This window comes from Nyctereutes procyonoides, unplaced genomic scaffold, assembly GCF_905146905.1.
Source record: "Nyctereutes procyonoides isolate TBG_1078 unplaced genomic scaffold, NYPRO_anot_genome, whole genome shotgun sequence".
NCBI classification, from domain to species: Eukaryota; Metazoa; Chordata; class Mammalia; order Carnivora; family Canidae; genus Nyctereutes; species Nyctereutes procyonoides.
This window is the reverse complement of record NW_026575047.1, coordinates 22,858,477-22,871,917: the sequence shown is the minus strand read 5'-3', so window position 1 is coordinate 22,871,917 and position 13,441 is coordinate 22,858,477. Positions and strand designations below refer to the sequence as shown.

Sequence of the window (13,441 nt, the reverse complement as noted above, 5' to 3'; positions counted from 1 at the left end):
ATTAATGAATGACATCTAATCCTTAAAATACCCTTAAAAGATGAACATTATAATCCTCATTTTAACAGCTCCAACTTTTATGAACTCTTTGAGTCAGTTACTTACCCTCTCTGAGCCTTTATGATCTTAACTGTAAAATCGCATCACTATTATGATAATACATACAGCATGCAGTCAATAGATGACCTGTCCTTGAGGAGAGGTCCCAGCCCCTAGCGTAGTAACTTTATATAAGAGGAACTCAAGAGATATTGGTTAAATGGAGGAAAATGAACAAACTTTCCATCATTTGAGCTAAATTTTGAAATGTGAGTAACTATTTTAATAGGAAAAGAGATCCAGGTTTGACTGACTTCTGTTCCCATGGAACCCTTTTTCAACCTGGTCTTCAAAGTTCTCAGGTGAATATTTGCTACTGTCAGCAAGATCTGCCACTGGGGCAGCCCCACGGGGCAGCCCCTGTTTGACAGGGAGGAGGACGCTTCAGGGCACTCAACACTGGAGCATAAAGCATGTTCAGAATTTCAGAATGACTGGACCAGTGGCTAAAGATACAAGTTCTGGTCTGGCTATGAAAGAATAGAGAATGTTCACCTAAAAACCTGAGCTTCCCTTTCCCCCAGTAATCACTGATTCAGTCTTCTCACTGTGAGAATTTTTTTAAGAAAAATTCTTGTTTGAGGTTTTTTTTTTTAAAGATGTTATTTATTTATGAAAGACACATGGAGAGAGGCAGAGACATAGGCAGAGGGAAGAGTAGGCTGCTTATGGGGAGTCCAATGTAGGACTCAATCCCAGGACCCTGGGATCACGCCCTGAGCCAAAGGCAGACACTCAACCACTGAGCCACCCGGGGGCCCCTCATTTGAGTTTTTAAAATAACTATGCCAGAACTGAAGCCTCCATCCTTATTACTTTATATTTCCTTCATAATATCTTTGTAGCTTTCTGTTACAATACAGATTTCTTCCTTTAGCTAGATCACTTTGCAAGTGGAACTATAATCTCAGCATATCAAGTCAAGTGAAATCATGTGAGAAAAAGCATACAGCAGACTCAGCACAACTTTGGCCAGGGAGGAGGGTGGGGAAGCTGGCTTATAAATTAAGAAGGACTTGACCTCAATTCAGATAAGGAGTTTACTCTTAATCAATGTTTGAATAATCACATTTTTATGAGAAGCAGATTACATTCTCCATTTACAGCCTCATTCCCAGGAGTTCATTCTTACTAGTTCTGCATTCTGCACATTTGTGGTGAGATTAAACTATCTGTGAAAAGGATCTTCAATAATCCTAATAGAGGCCAGTTCCTACCTAGACTCCTTAGGTTGGTTACAACTGTATTAAACCACTAAGCCTTTGCCCATCTTTCCATTTATTGAGCACTTGGTGTGTACCCAGCACTGTGCTCAACAATGGGGATGAAAAATGAGCCAGTGCCCACAGTCTAATGGAAGAGGCAATGGCCCAAACTGGCAGTTCCAATGTGATGTGAAGTCCTAAGACAGAGGTGAGCATGGTTCACAGAAGCTGCATCACTTAGCCCAGCTAGAGGCTTTTAAGACTTCTGGAGGAAGCAGTGCAAAGCAGACTGTGACACCATTGCATGGTCCTCAGTAATTCTCATCAGGGACCATTCTGCCCCCTAGGGGATGGCTAGCAATATCTAGGGACAGGCTGGTTGTCAGGACCATAGGAGAGTGCTACTGACATCTAATGGTGGAGGACAGGGATGCTACTAAGATTACTACCATGCTCAGGGCAGCCGCCACTGAAAGGAATTATCCAGCTCCAACTCTCAATGGTGCTGAGGTTGAGAAATCTGTGTTATAATTAAACCTGTGCTATGATGTGTTATAATATGTTGTGAGCTCAGACCTGTGTACATATCTGAGTCCTTTAGTATCCAAGCTCTTATTCCTCTTTTTCATCATAATCTAACATTGATGCAGGCTTATGGTGGACTCTAATAAATATTTATCTGACAGAAAATGGGAGCAGCACCTTGGAGGGGCAGGAAATATTCCCAGCCCTGGGATCCTATACTAACACCATCAGAGGGCATCAAACTTCTGGGGAAGGTGCAAGACAAAGAAGCTCTCACACACAAAAGAGCCAAATGGATCCAAATGTCCGATGACACCAAATTAACTTGGCTACCAAAACGGAAGCCCCATCCCTAAGATCCTAAGCATACAGGACCCACATAAGAGACAACAGAGGACCTCTCCTGCTCCTATAACCAGGCTAGCAATGGGAGGTGGGCCTAAGCATTGAGAGACTCCATCTGTAAGACAAGCACACAGAGGAAGCAAGAGAATGCCAAAAAAAAAAAAAAAAACCCATCCAGCACCCCAGCTCCCACAAGCAATGAAGGAACTGGATGCTGTAAAGGAGGCCATAGCAATCACAAAATCCAAATGACACTCAACTCTTACTAGATTAATGGACCAGCCAAAGAGCCACACATATTCCAGGCATATACTGTGGGTCAGTGTGCATAGAGGAAAAGAGGTAGACATTGAACATCACACGGTAAGAAGTAACAGGGGATTCATCCACCTTTGCTACCTCAACTTGATGCCAATGAAGAGTAACACTAATGACCTGTATTAGTCAGGGTTCTCTAGAAACACAGGAGATGAGATAAGATAGATAGATAGACAGTCTGCTTTGCACTGCTTCCTCCAGAAGTCTTAAAAGCCTCTAGCTGGGCTAAGTGATGCAGCTTCTGTGACCCATGCTCACCTCTGTCTTAGGACTTCACATCACATTGGAACTGCCAGTTTGGGCCATTGCCTCTTCCATTAGACTGTGGGCACTGGCTCATTTTTCATCCCCATTGTTGAGCACAGTGCTGGGTACACACCAAGTGCTCAATAAATGGAAAGATGGGCAAAGGCTTAGTAGCCTTAGGTAAGTAGATAGATAGATAGATGATAGATAGATAGATAGATAGAAAGAAAGAAAGAAAGAAAGAAAGAAAGAAAGAAAGAAAGAAAAGAGTGATTATGTTGGTTCAGTCCCATGATCTGCCATCTGAAAGCTGAAGCTCCAGGAAAGCCAGGGATATAAATTCCAGTCCGAGTCTAAAGTCCTGAGAACCAAGAGAACCAATGATGTAATTCTGAGTCTAGGACAAGAGAAAACCAATATCCCAGCTCAACACTCAGGTACAGAGACAAAATTCTCTTTTTCCTCTGCCTTTGTATTCTATTCAGGTCCCAATGGATTAATTGATGCCCACCCACGTTGGGGAGTGCAATCTGCATTGCTCAGTCTACTGACTCAAATGCCAATCTCATCTGGAAATACCTTCACAGACACACCCAGAAATAATGTTTATCCAATTACCTGGGCACTCTGTGGCCCTGTCAAATGGACATATAAAATTAATCAACATAGACCCCACTGCTGAACTAGGCTTAGAAGCTTTCAAAAACACTGGGCATCATTCTGATATCTTGATTTTCTTCTTCACCCTCTTGTCTAGCAATGGTAGAGCTCTTAATGGTTCACCAATGCCTTTAATAATATTAATAATGAAAACCAACAACTCTTAAGCTTTATTGGTGCCATTCCCTGTTTTAGGCACCTTGCATGGTGTATCTCATACAATTACCTCATCCTCATGATGTATTAGTACTTTTGTGACCTTAATTTCACAGATGAGGAAATAGAGGCTCAGAAGGGTAAGTGACTTGCCACATTCTCATAGCTGGCACGTGATGAAGATGAAATCCCAAATGGGCATCCCATACGAGGCCACTCTCTCATCTGCTTGCTCCAACACTGTCAAGAATCACTTGATCAGGGCAGCCCCGGTGGCACAGCGGTTTAGCACCGCCTGCAGCCCTGGGCGTGATCCTGGAGACCCTGGATCGAGTCCCACGTCAGGCTCCCTGCATGGAGCCTGCTTCTCCCTCTGTCTGTATCTCTGCCTCTCATTCTCTCTGTGTCTCTATGAATAAATAAATAAAATCTTAAAAAAAAAAAGAATCACTTGATCATGTATATTGGTCTTCATAATAACTCAAGGATCTGAACTGACTAGTTTCTCTATTAAAAAAGATTAAAACTCTAAGGCTTATGATATGGCACATGCCTTTCCAAAGTTTCACAACAATAAGAGGCAGGAGTGGATCTCAAACACAAGTATTTTTATGCCAAATACCATCTGAGGCCACCACAGTGGTAAATGGCATGATGATTCCCATATTTACACTTATTTTCATGTATTGACTATATGCATATGGTGATTCTCTAAGAAGGATGAGTCCAAGGACTTTTGCTTTGACCTTAGGGAGTCTAACTATACAGAGTGGCAACACATTCGATGGTATCAGAGTCACAACTGTAGAGATAATGGTGTCATGTTGTCTTCCACAGGTGGACGAATCCATTTCCAAGGATTCCAGAAACCAACATGTTAAAGGTAAAGTCAGGTCAAAAAGTTTGATATGCAAGGATATTTCTTTACTTCCAAGTTCTTCCTGCACTTTGTCGGTGGTCACGGGTTATCCTAAACAAAGTAATCTATTGAGCTATCCTTTATTAAATAACTACTCTTGGAAAGATTCTCATACATCTTATGCCTTTTTATCACCTTACCCTATTGATGAAGAAATTGATTGTGAAACTTCATATTCCATGGTTGTGCGATTTCAGAAAGGAATTGCTTTGAAACATATGGGTTGCATTAAATATATAACTAAGTTATTTCTCCAAGCATATCCCCAGTAAAATCACAAGATAGAAATCTAATTTTAAAACGTTGATTAATTCATATGAAAACAGATTTTAAAGCTTTAGGCAAAGCAACTCAATTTGGAGATGAAGATACAGGTAGGAAGCTGAAAGGAAATAATCAATTTCAGTAGTGCTGGAAGCACAAATGGAGGACAGCCAAAGAAATTTAATTGGATCATACACATTATAGCTCCTCTCATCATCTCCCCCATGCTCCATCTTCTCTCACAATGTCCAACTGGAAAAGATGGCAATGATTTACTCTTCCTAGTACTTGAAACATATCAAATTCATCTTTTGTGTCTAATGCTATATTCTAGAACATATCATTAACATCACATTTTCATTGATAAGGAGATGTTACAGTTAGGGTCCTAACAGGAAACAGATGGCACCCCTGAATTAGGATGATTTAAGGAAGTTTCTTTACAAAGGAACCATTTCCTGAGATTTTGGGGGTGTAGGGATAATATGGGAACTGGCGCTAAGGGCAGTGGCCCTGGCACCACCCCCTCAGCCCAGAAGGATGAAGGGACAGTTAGAAAACCAGAAGAAGAACACCACCTTGAGAAGAGAGACAGCACCAGATCCAACTGAGCCTCGTGGAAGGGAAGCCAAAGGAACACATGTCCACCAACTTCCCTTTACAACCTTCCTCTGAATTCCTGCAGGGACTTCCCAATGGCTGAATTTGCAACCAGGGTAACCCCAAACACAGGCTCTGCCCCTCCCTGGCTGTGTGACCTTAAGTTAGGCAACTAACCTTTCTGGGTCTTACTTTCTTCCTCTGCAAAGTGAGAAGTGAGCAGGGCTTTTATGACTATCCAATTTAGGAGCATTAACAGAGGCAGGAAAATCTAGCTGTTCTCAAATCCTTTCTCCTTTCAGTCCTGAAAGACCTCCCATATGTCTTCCATCCATACCACTTCTAAACTCCCCCCCCCAAAAAAATAGGACAGCTTCCAAATCAGTGCCTCTTTACACCTTAAAATGTCAGTACCTTCAGTGTACCAACAGCACTTGACTCAGAGCTCTTCTCCATGAACTGATATATTTTAGTCCCTAGAAACCAGGTGAATTATGTAGACAAAGTATTTTCACATCTCTTGACACAGAAAGGACCAGAAGCCCAGAGGGATCCCAGATCAGACCGCAGTCATTTGACACACAAATGTTCCACATCATTCTAGAACCTTCACAGGCACCCATTGAGAAATGAGTCCTGGAGAGAGAGCAGACAAGAAATGGATGTCATAATTTCTTCCTTTTGTATAGTTCACCATACACATCCATTCACTTCTTTGATTGCAGAAGCTTCTTTGACCTTTATTCTACATATCAACATGTCTGTTTGCCGATTAAGATGCTTCTGATCCCCATTCCAACATGTGTGTTGGGGGAGCATTCCCCCACACACCCCCGCAAGCAGTTCTCAGGCAACAGCTGTGTCTACAACTCAACCCAATTCTGATACTATCTACAAAGAGGCAGCATCACATTCCACAGGTCGAGGGCTCCGTCCCACAAAGCTGCCCTCACTTCAGATGCCAGTCACAAGCCAAGATTGTCACGTGTGCTTCTGACAGACACGCTATAGATTGGAGGTTCCACTGACCTCCCATTCTTAGGTTCCATAACTTGCTAGAGAGGCTCACAGAACTCAGAGCAACGTTTTACTCATGAGATTACAGTTTATAATAAAAGGATATAAGTCAGGAAAAGCCAGATGGAAGAGATGCACAGAATGAGATATGTGAGAAAGGGAGTGGCACTTCCATGCTTCTTCTATCTTCAACCCAAAAGTCTCAGAACCCAACCTTTTCAGGTTTTATGGAGGCTTCATTACATTAGCATAAGTGATGAAATCACTGGGCATTAGTAAGTGAACTCAATCTCAAGCTTCTCTCCCCTCCTCAATGTGAGTGTGGGAAGTACTAAAAGTTCTAACTCTCTAGTCACATGGTGAGCTCCCCCATTGCCCCCACAACCATGCCCAGATGCAGTCCAAAAGTCACCTCCTTAACATAAGAGAAGACGCCTTTATAGTTCTCATCACTTAGGAAATTCCAAGGGATTTACAGGCCGTGTGCCAGAATCTTGGGGACGAGGATCAAATATATATTTATTATAAATCACTGTATCACAACTATCCATGCATATATTTACCTATACTTTGCCTGAGCTCACAAAGATATTGGGGTTAGTCAACAAAAAACTTACATAGTAAAATAGAAGAAAATAAAAATAAAATCCTAGGGTAAATCTAGGTAGATTATAACACCGAGGCAAAGATAAAATTCAGGATCCTCAGGTACAAATTAAATTATTGGCTTGCCTCTCAGTTTTCTGGTAGCCTAAGCAAAAAGGGAATCATGCTTCTTTATGTGATATTAATTGCCCATAATAGAAAAGCAAACTAGTTCCTAAGCAAGCACAACAGAGACATCTTTCAGAGTTTTGTCAGCACTGTCCATTTTACAGGGAATGTAGGCTGACCTATGGGGACCATGGCTGTATTTGAAAAGGAGCGCCTGGGTAGACTGCATACAGGGTGTCAGTGAAAGCAGGGCTCCCAGAATTGAGGCTTGTAGGGAGTACAAGGAGGTTGCATGGAAAACTTCTCCAGTAAGAGTCATTCTCTTTACATCCTGTCTTCCTACACTTCCCTAATCGATGGTTCTCCATCACCACCCAGAGCTCTAAGGAACCATACAGAGAAGGAAGCTCCAAGGGGGCGAAATTAATATGAATACTCCCATTTTTAGGATCAGGCATCTTGCTGGAGAATGCTTGAATGATTTATGTGTTTATTACAAAACTCTGTATTTTTGATGCAAACACATTTTCAGATAATTTATTCATTCCCACAAAATGTCATGGAAAAACCATATCGGGTGGTTCAGCAATGACAGAATTTTATGGTGATATTTTTCATCAAGTTGAGCAGTTATAGATTTATGTTAATGTACATTTCATGTCATTTTTCTTGCAATCGTATTCTGACATTATCTGGAAACTGTCAGACTTCAAGACCTTATCTTCCCTGAAGCTTGGATTTTTTTTTTTCATTTCCAAAAATGGATGAGAGTTTATTTAGGGGCAAAGTGTTTATATATAATATAGTAGTATAGCTTGTTTATGATGAGCCATTAGCACTCACCACAAATCCAAAAGAAACTATTTTCTTTTCAGAGAAGGATAGCTGTAATGTTCAAATATAGTGTGGCTTAGCTTCTTAATGCTGAGAATAAAGGACGTTAAAGTGAATTTCTCTTTGCTTCAGATGTGAACCAAGCACAGACTGTGAACCAATTTTCTTTGAGGTGACAAGCATACCATATGCAAGAATGAATTTATAACGAAATACAATAAACCATCCAAGAAAAGAAAGAGAATTATGCACAGGTGACTGAACGTGTTCATCCAGAAACATGAGCTTGGTTGAAAAGAAGCAAAATAGAATTCCACATAATGCCATCAAAAGACCTTTCTTCTCATTTGCTTTTAAAGGAATTTGGATGCCCACAAAATTAGAATCAGAGATGAGTTTGAGTTAATCTGGTTCAACTCCCTCATTTTATGCAAGGAAGCCTAGCAAGAGAAGTGGCTGGCTCAAGGTCACAGAGGTCAGAGACTAGACCAGAGCCCAGGGCAGTGTTTCCAGGGTTTTGCTGTATTTGCCAGCATCTAAAATCCATTCTGCAAACTCCCCCTCCTGTCCCCTGTTAACCCACACATCCAAACTCTGTAAGGTTTAGCGCAGGACAAGAATTGATGGGCGATACTGCCCCCTCGTGGCACAGCATGGCAACACAAAACACTGCAAAAATGATGATGGAACTTGGCGTTCGATAGATTGCATTTTTAACAAAAATAACAAGCCTTGGGCCACAGAGATGATCAGAAACAAATTTAAGACAATTCTCATATCATTTTGGATTTAAATTTATTTCAGACACAACCCATGGCTCGAAAGCAACACAAGCACTGAAAGAATATTCGGTTCAAAGTTGATGTTATAAATGTGTTATGAATGTTATGAATTTTGTAAAAATCCCTCATTAATGGGACTACAGGAAAGCATTTTTGTCTCCTCATCACACACAGAAAATAAGGTGGCTCAGAGAAAAGGAAGGGTGTCTGATAACTGCTCGTTTTAACAAATACGGTTTTCTGAGAGAGAAATTATAAAGTAGCCACAAATAAAGGAATCAAAAACAAGGAAGTTACCACTGTGTGTGATAACTGCCAGGGTAGCAGGTCGCTGTGTTTAAAATTACTTGTTCCAGGGCACTGAACAGCAATCAGACCGTAGGCCATGAGGATCCCCCAGTCTGGTGCAGTCAACACCACGTATTTTGGGAACTCAGTAACATGCATACTTAATTCTACCTGGAGGAAGGATTGTGTTTCCTAGGAAAGCTTCACAGAGCAAGACACATTGGACTGAGGTGGGAGACAATGACCTCACAGGAAGTTAAACATGATTTCTGATGCTTAGGAGCAGCTAAAATGTGGTTGCATGAATGTGAAACCTGGGGACATGGATCCCTGGGTTCATATCCCAGCACGACTGCTTTCCAAATAAGAAAACCCCAAGAATCTTAACCTTTCTAGGTTAGTCTCCACTTCTCTAGAATGGAGGAGAGGGGATCCCTGGGTGGCTCAGTGGTTTAGCATCTGCCTTTGGCCCAGGGCATGACCCTGAAGTCCCAGGATTGAGTCCTACGTGGGGCTCCCTGCATGGAGCCTGCTTCTCCCTCTGCCTGTGTCTCTGCCTCTCTCTCTCTCTCTCTCTCTCTCTGTGTGTGTGTGTGTGTGTGTGTCTCATGAATAAATAAATAAAATATTTTAAAAATAATAAAATAAAAATAAAATGGAGGAGATGCCAGCTATATCATAAGATACCTGTAGTTGGAAAGGCGAGAACCAGTGAAAACCTACAGGACTGTCATTGACACATGGTGGACCCTCCACGAAGGGCTACTACTGAACTGAACAGATTCGCAGGACTCTGTGTTCCTTCCAATCCTTGCCTTTCTTCCAGCACTCAAATGTCTTCCTAACTCTCGAAGCTAAAACCATGCCATTCTCTATCCAGTCTGGTGTACAGCATACAAAGTAAGTCTTGTAGATGAATATAAAAATAAGCTAGCTTCTCAATCACAAGGATCAAAGTTTACTGAACGTTGTTTTCCCTAAAACAAACACAGAGCACCATGCTGAGTGCAGAGTAGATGCATAGGAAATATTTATTAGGTCTAAAACTCAGTCCATTTTAATAGCATATCAGATCAGCATCACCAGGTGTTACTGGGCCACCTAGAGACAAGCCTATGACTCTCAGTCATGTGCCCCCCACTAGCTGAGGGCCTATCCCACATCCACCACTAACCCCAACGTGGAGAAGTAGATGGTCAAGTGCATGTTGATGTCCATGCTCCTAAGATTGTACTCTCTGACTTTATCTGCGCAGTTGCTAAAGAAGGTACATCCCTCTCAAATTCATGGCTTTGTCTAATTTAATGTCTCTCTGCCCAACCCAAAGAATGGTGTCAGCAATTTATTGTTGTAATTAATTTCTGAACACTTCAGACTTAAAGAGGTGTCTCAAACAGGCCTTGTCAAATCTACATTAGCCACTTGGATCATATGTTGCTTCTTAAGGTTCTTCCATAATTAATCATCAGGACATGCAGTCCTAATGGTTCACATTTATATATCACAAAACTCTTAGACATGATAAATACTGTGAATGAGTCCAGGTTTTATCCATTTTTGTCCAGAATCTATTTCTCTAATTATAGAACTATCTATCTAGGTCTATCTCTGAACTGTTGATCTTCATGGCCATATTTCATAGATAAAGGGTATGGTGTATAACACAAATTGAATGGCAGCTAAGTAAAAAAAAAAAAAAAAAAGTATTATTTCATTCTTACCACACCCAAAAAACTATGCTTCGTGATCTGCATTCTACAGACTCAGAACCTGAAGCATAGAGCATTTGCAAAATTTGCCCACGGTCACTCAGTAAGTGATAGAGGAGGGATTAGAACCCAATGTGAATGATTTCCAAGATCCCATTTGTTGCCACTCTGTTGTGCCATTGTCCCTTCAATCAAGAAATACATCTACATATCTTTGTTCCCTATTTAAGTCACAGATGAGGTTACCAAAGCACAGAGAGGCCAAATAATTTGTATTGAGTCACTCAGCTCATTAATAGTAGTGTCAACACCAAATCACAAGTGGTAGTAAATCTAAAAACAGATCTCTGAAGGGGAAAAAGTATGAATACAAATTTGAAGGGCTGATGCTATCCTACTTCCAGATATATACTATAAAGCTCCGGTAACCAGGGCAGTGCAGTATTGGTGAAAGAACAAACGCAGCAATGGAACAGAATGGAGAGCCCAGAAATAGACCCACATTTAGTCAGCTGATCTCTGACAAAGCAGTGGAGGTCATCCGATGGAGCAAAGATTGTCCTTCCAGCAAACAGTGCTGGAACAACTGGACATCCTCTTGCAAAAAAAAAAAAAAAAAGGAAGGAGAAGAAGGAAAGAAAGAAGAAAGAGAAAGGAAGGAAGGAAGGAAGGAAGGAAGGAAGGAAGGAAGGAAGGGAAAAGAAAAGAAAAAAGAAAAGAAAAGAAAAGAAAAGGAAGAGAGAGAGGAGAGAGAGAAAGAAAAAGGAAAGAAAGGAAAGAAAGAGAGAGAGGAGAGAGAGAGAGAGAGAGAGAGAGAAAGAAAGAAAGAAAGAAAGAAAGAAAGAAAGAAAGAAAGAAAGAAAGAAAAAGGAATTAATCTAAACACAGGCCTTACTCCTTTACAAAGATTAACTCAAAATGGATCGGAGACCTAAATTAAAAATTGAAACTATAAAACTAGAAGATAACACAGGAGAAAACCTCGATGACCTTGAGCATGGTGATACCTTTCTAGCCAACAACACCAAAGGCACGACCCATGAGACAAATCATCGATGAGCTGGACTTCCTGAAAATTACAAACTTCTGCTCTGGGAAAGACAATGTCAAGAGAAGAAGACAAATCACAGCCCTGTGGAGAATATCTGCAAAAGACACGTCTGATAAAGGACTGTTGTCCAAGGTATACAAAGAGCTCATAAAGCTCAACAATTAAAAAAAAAAAAACAGTCCAATTAAAAAATGGGCCAAAGACCTCAACAGACACATCACCAAAGAAGATACACAGATAGCAAATAAGCCTATGGAAAGATACTCCACATCATACATCACCAGGGGGAGATGAATTCAAACAATCATGAGATAGTACCACACACCTATAAGAATGGCCAAAACCCACAAAATCCACAACCCCAAATGCTGGTGAAGATGCGGATGGACAGGAGCGCTCACACATTGCCGGTGGGAATGCAAAAGAGCACAGCCACTTGGAAGACAGTTCGGGGGGGGGGGTCTCTGATAGAACTGAACGTGTACGTGAAATCATTTATTTTTCAGTAATGGCTGTGTTTCACAACTGCATTGCAAACAAAACAAAACAAAACGACCACAAATAGGCCTTGTGATCCTTTCTTCTCCAGGATGCTTTGCTTTAACTTCGCAGAACCCTGCAAGGTGGACAATTTCTTCATGATTTCTCCCTAAGAAGCTACAGAGGTAACAGTCAAACCCAGTGCATCGGTGCTACAGCCACGCTGTGCTCACCTCACCACGTTACCTCCGAAGCAGCAATAAATTTTGCGGCGGAAGTGGAATCGATCTCGTGGCAGCACCAAGAGCAAATGAGGACACTCTGTGGGCAGATGGTGCTAATTACACAGATGGCCACCAGATGGCGAGCACGCCAGCCTCCGCCTCCTCCTGAAACCCACTTGATTGAATTTCAAGAAGAAAGGACCACACACAAAAATCGTGTGTGTGTCTTCTTATGTCACAGATGGGGAGTCTTCCTAGCATTTGAGATTATCTGTGTGCTTCACAAGGAGAGTAGATTGCAGTTCCCCCTCTAATTTTCCATGGCACAATAATGCTGGTAACTGGGTGTGCGTCACAGGCCACATACCTGAAGCACTAACCCATGTATCCCACACACAGATTCCAGTGAAGTGTGAGTATCTATTTCTCACTTTTCCAGATGAGAAAACTCAGCCATCCCTCAATCCTTTTGCTTATTTCACAAATATTTATTGAGAACTTGCTGTGCTCTTGCCCGTGGTAGGTACAGAATCAAGATTCAAATTCCAAAAACTCCGCTCCATATATCTCATCTTCTTCTATTATCCCAGATACCTGAGCTGTTTTTTTTTAATAAATTTATTTTTTATTGGTGTTCAATTTGCCAACATACAGAATAACACCCAGTGCTCATCCCGTCAAGTGCCCCCCCCCAGTGCCCGTCACCCATTCACCCCCACCCCCTGCCCTCCTCCCCTTCCACCACCCCTAGTTCGTTTCCCAGAGTTAGGAGTCTTTATGTTCTCTCTCCCTTTCTGATATTTCTGAATACCTGAGCTGTTATGACTTTATTAAGCAACCCCCTCCCCAAACCAAGCTGGCTGGATTTTATGAATTGATGATGACATGGTACGTTGCCTATTTGATCCAGTTTTCTCACTTGTAGAATTCCTGAAATTCACGCTTACCTGCTAATCTGTAGGATTTCAGTTATCTAAGCAACGCACAAGTGAAGCTGGACAGCAC

General features: G+C 41.5%; 1 protein-coding gene across 1 annotated transcript in view; it reads left to right on the top strand.

Moving 5' to 3' along the window:
• CLNK (cytokine dependent hematopoietic cell linker) overlaps window positions 1-13,441 on the top strand; it is an 82,398-nt gene that overhangs the window by 29,226 nt on the left and 39,731 nt on the right. The window contains exon 7 of the mRNA XM_055326168.1: window positions 4,392-4,437. Within this exon, the coding sequence (XP_055182143.1) occupies window positions 4,392-4,437 (46 nt within the window). The remainder of the gene's footprint in view (window positions 1-4,391; window positions 4,438-13,441) is intronic.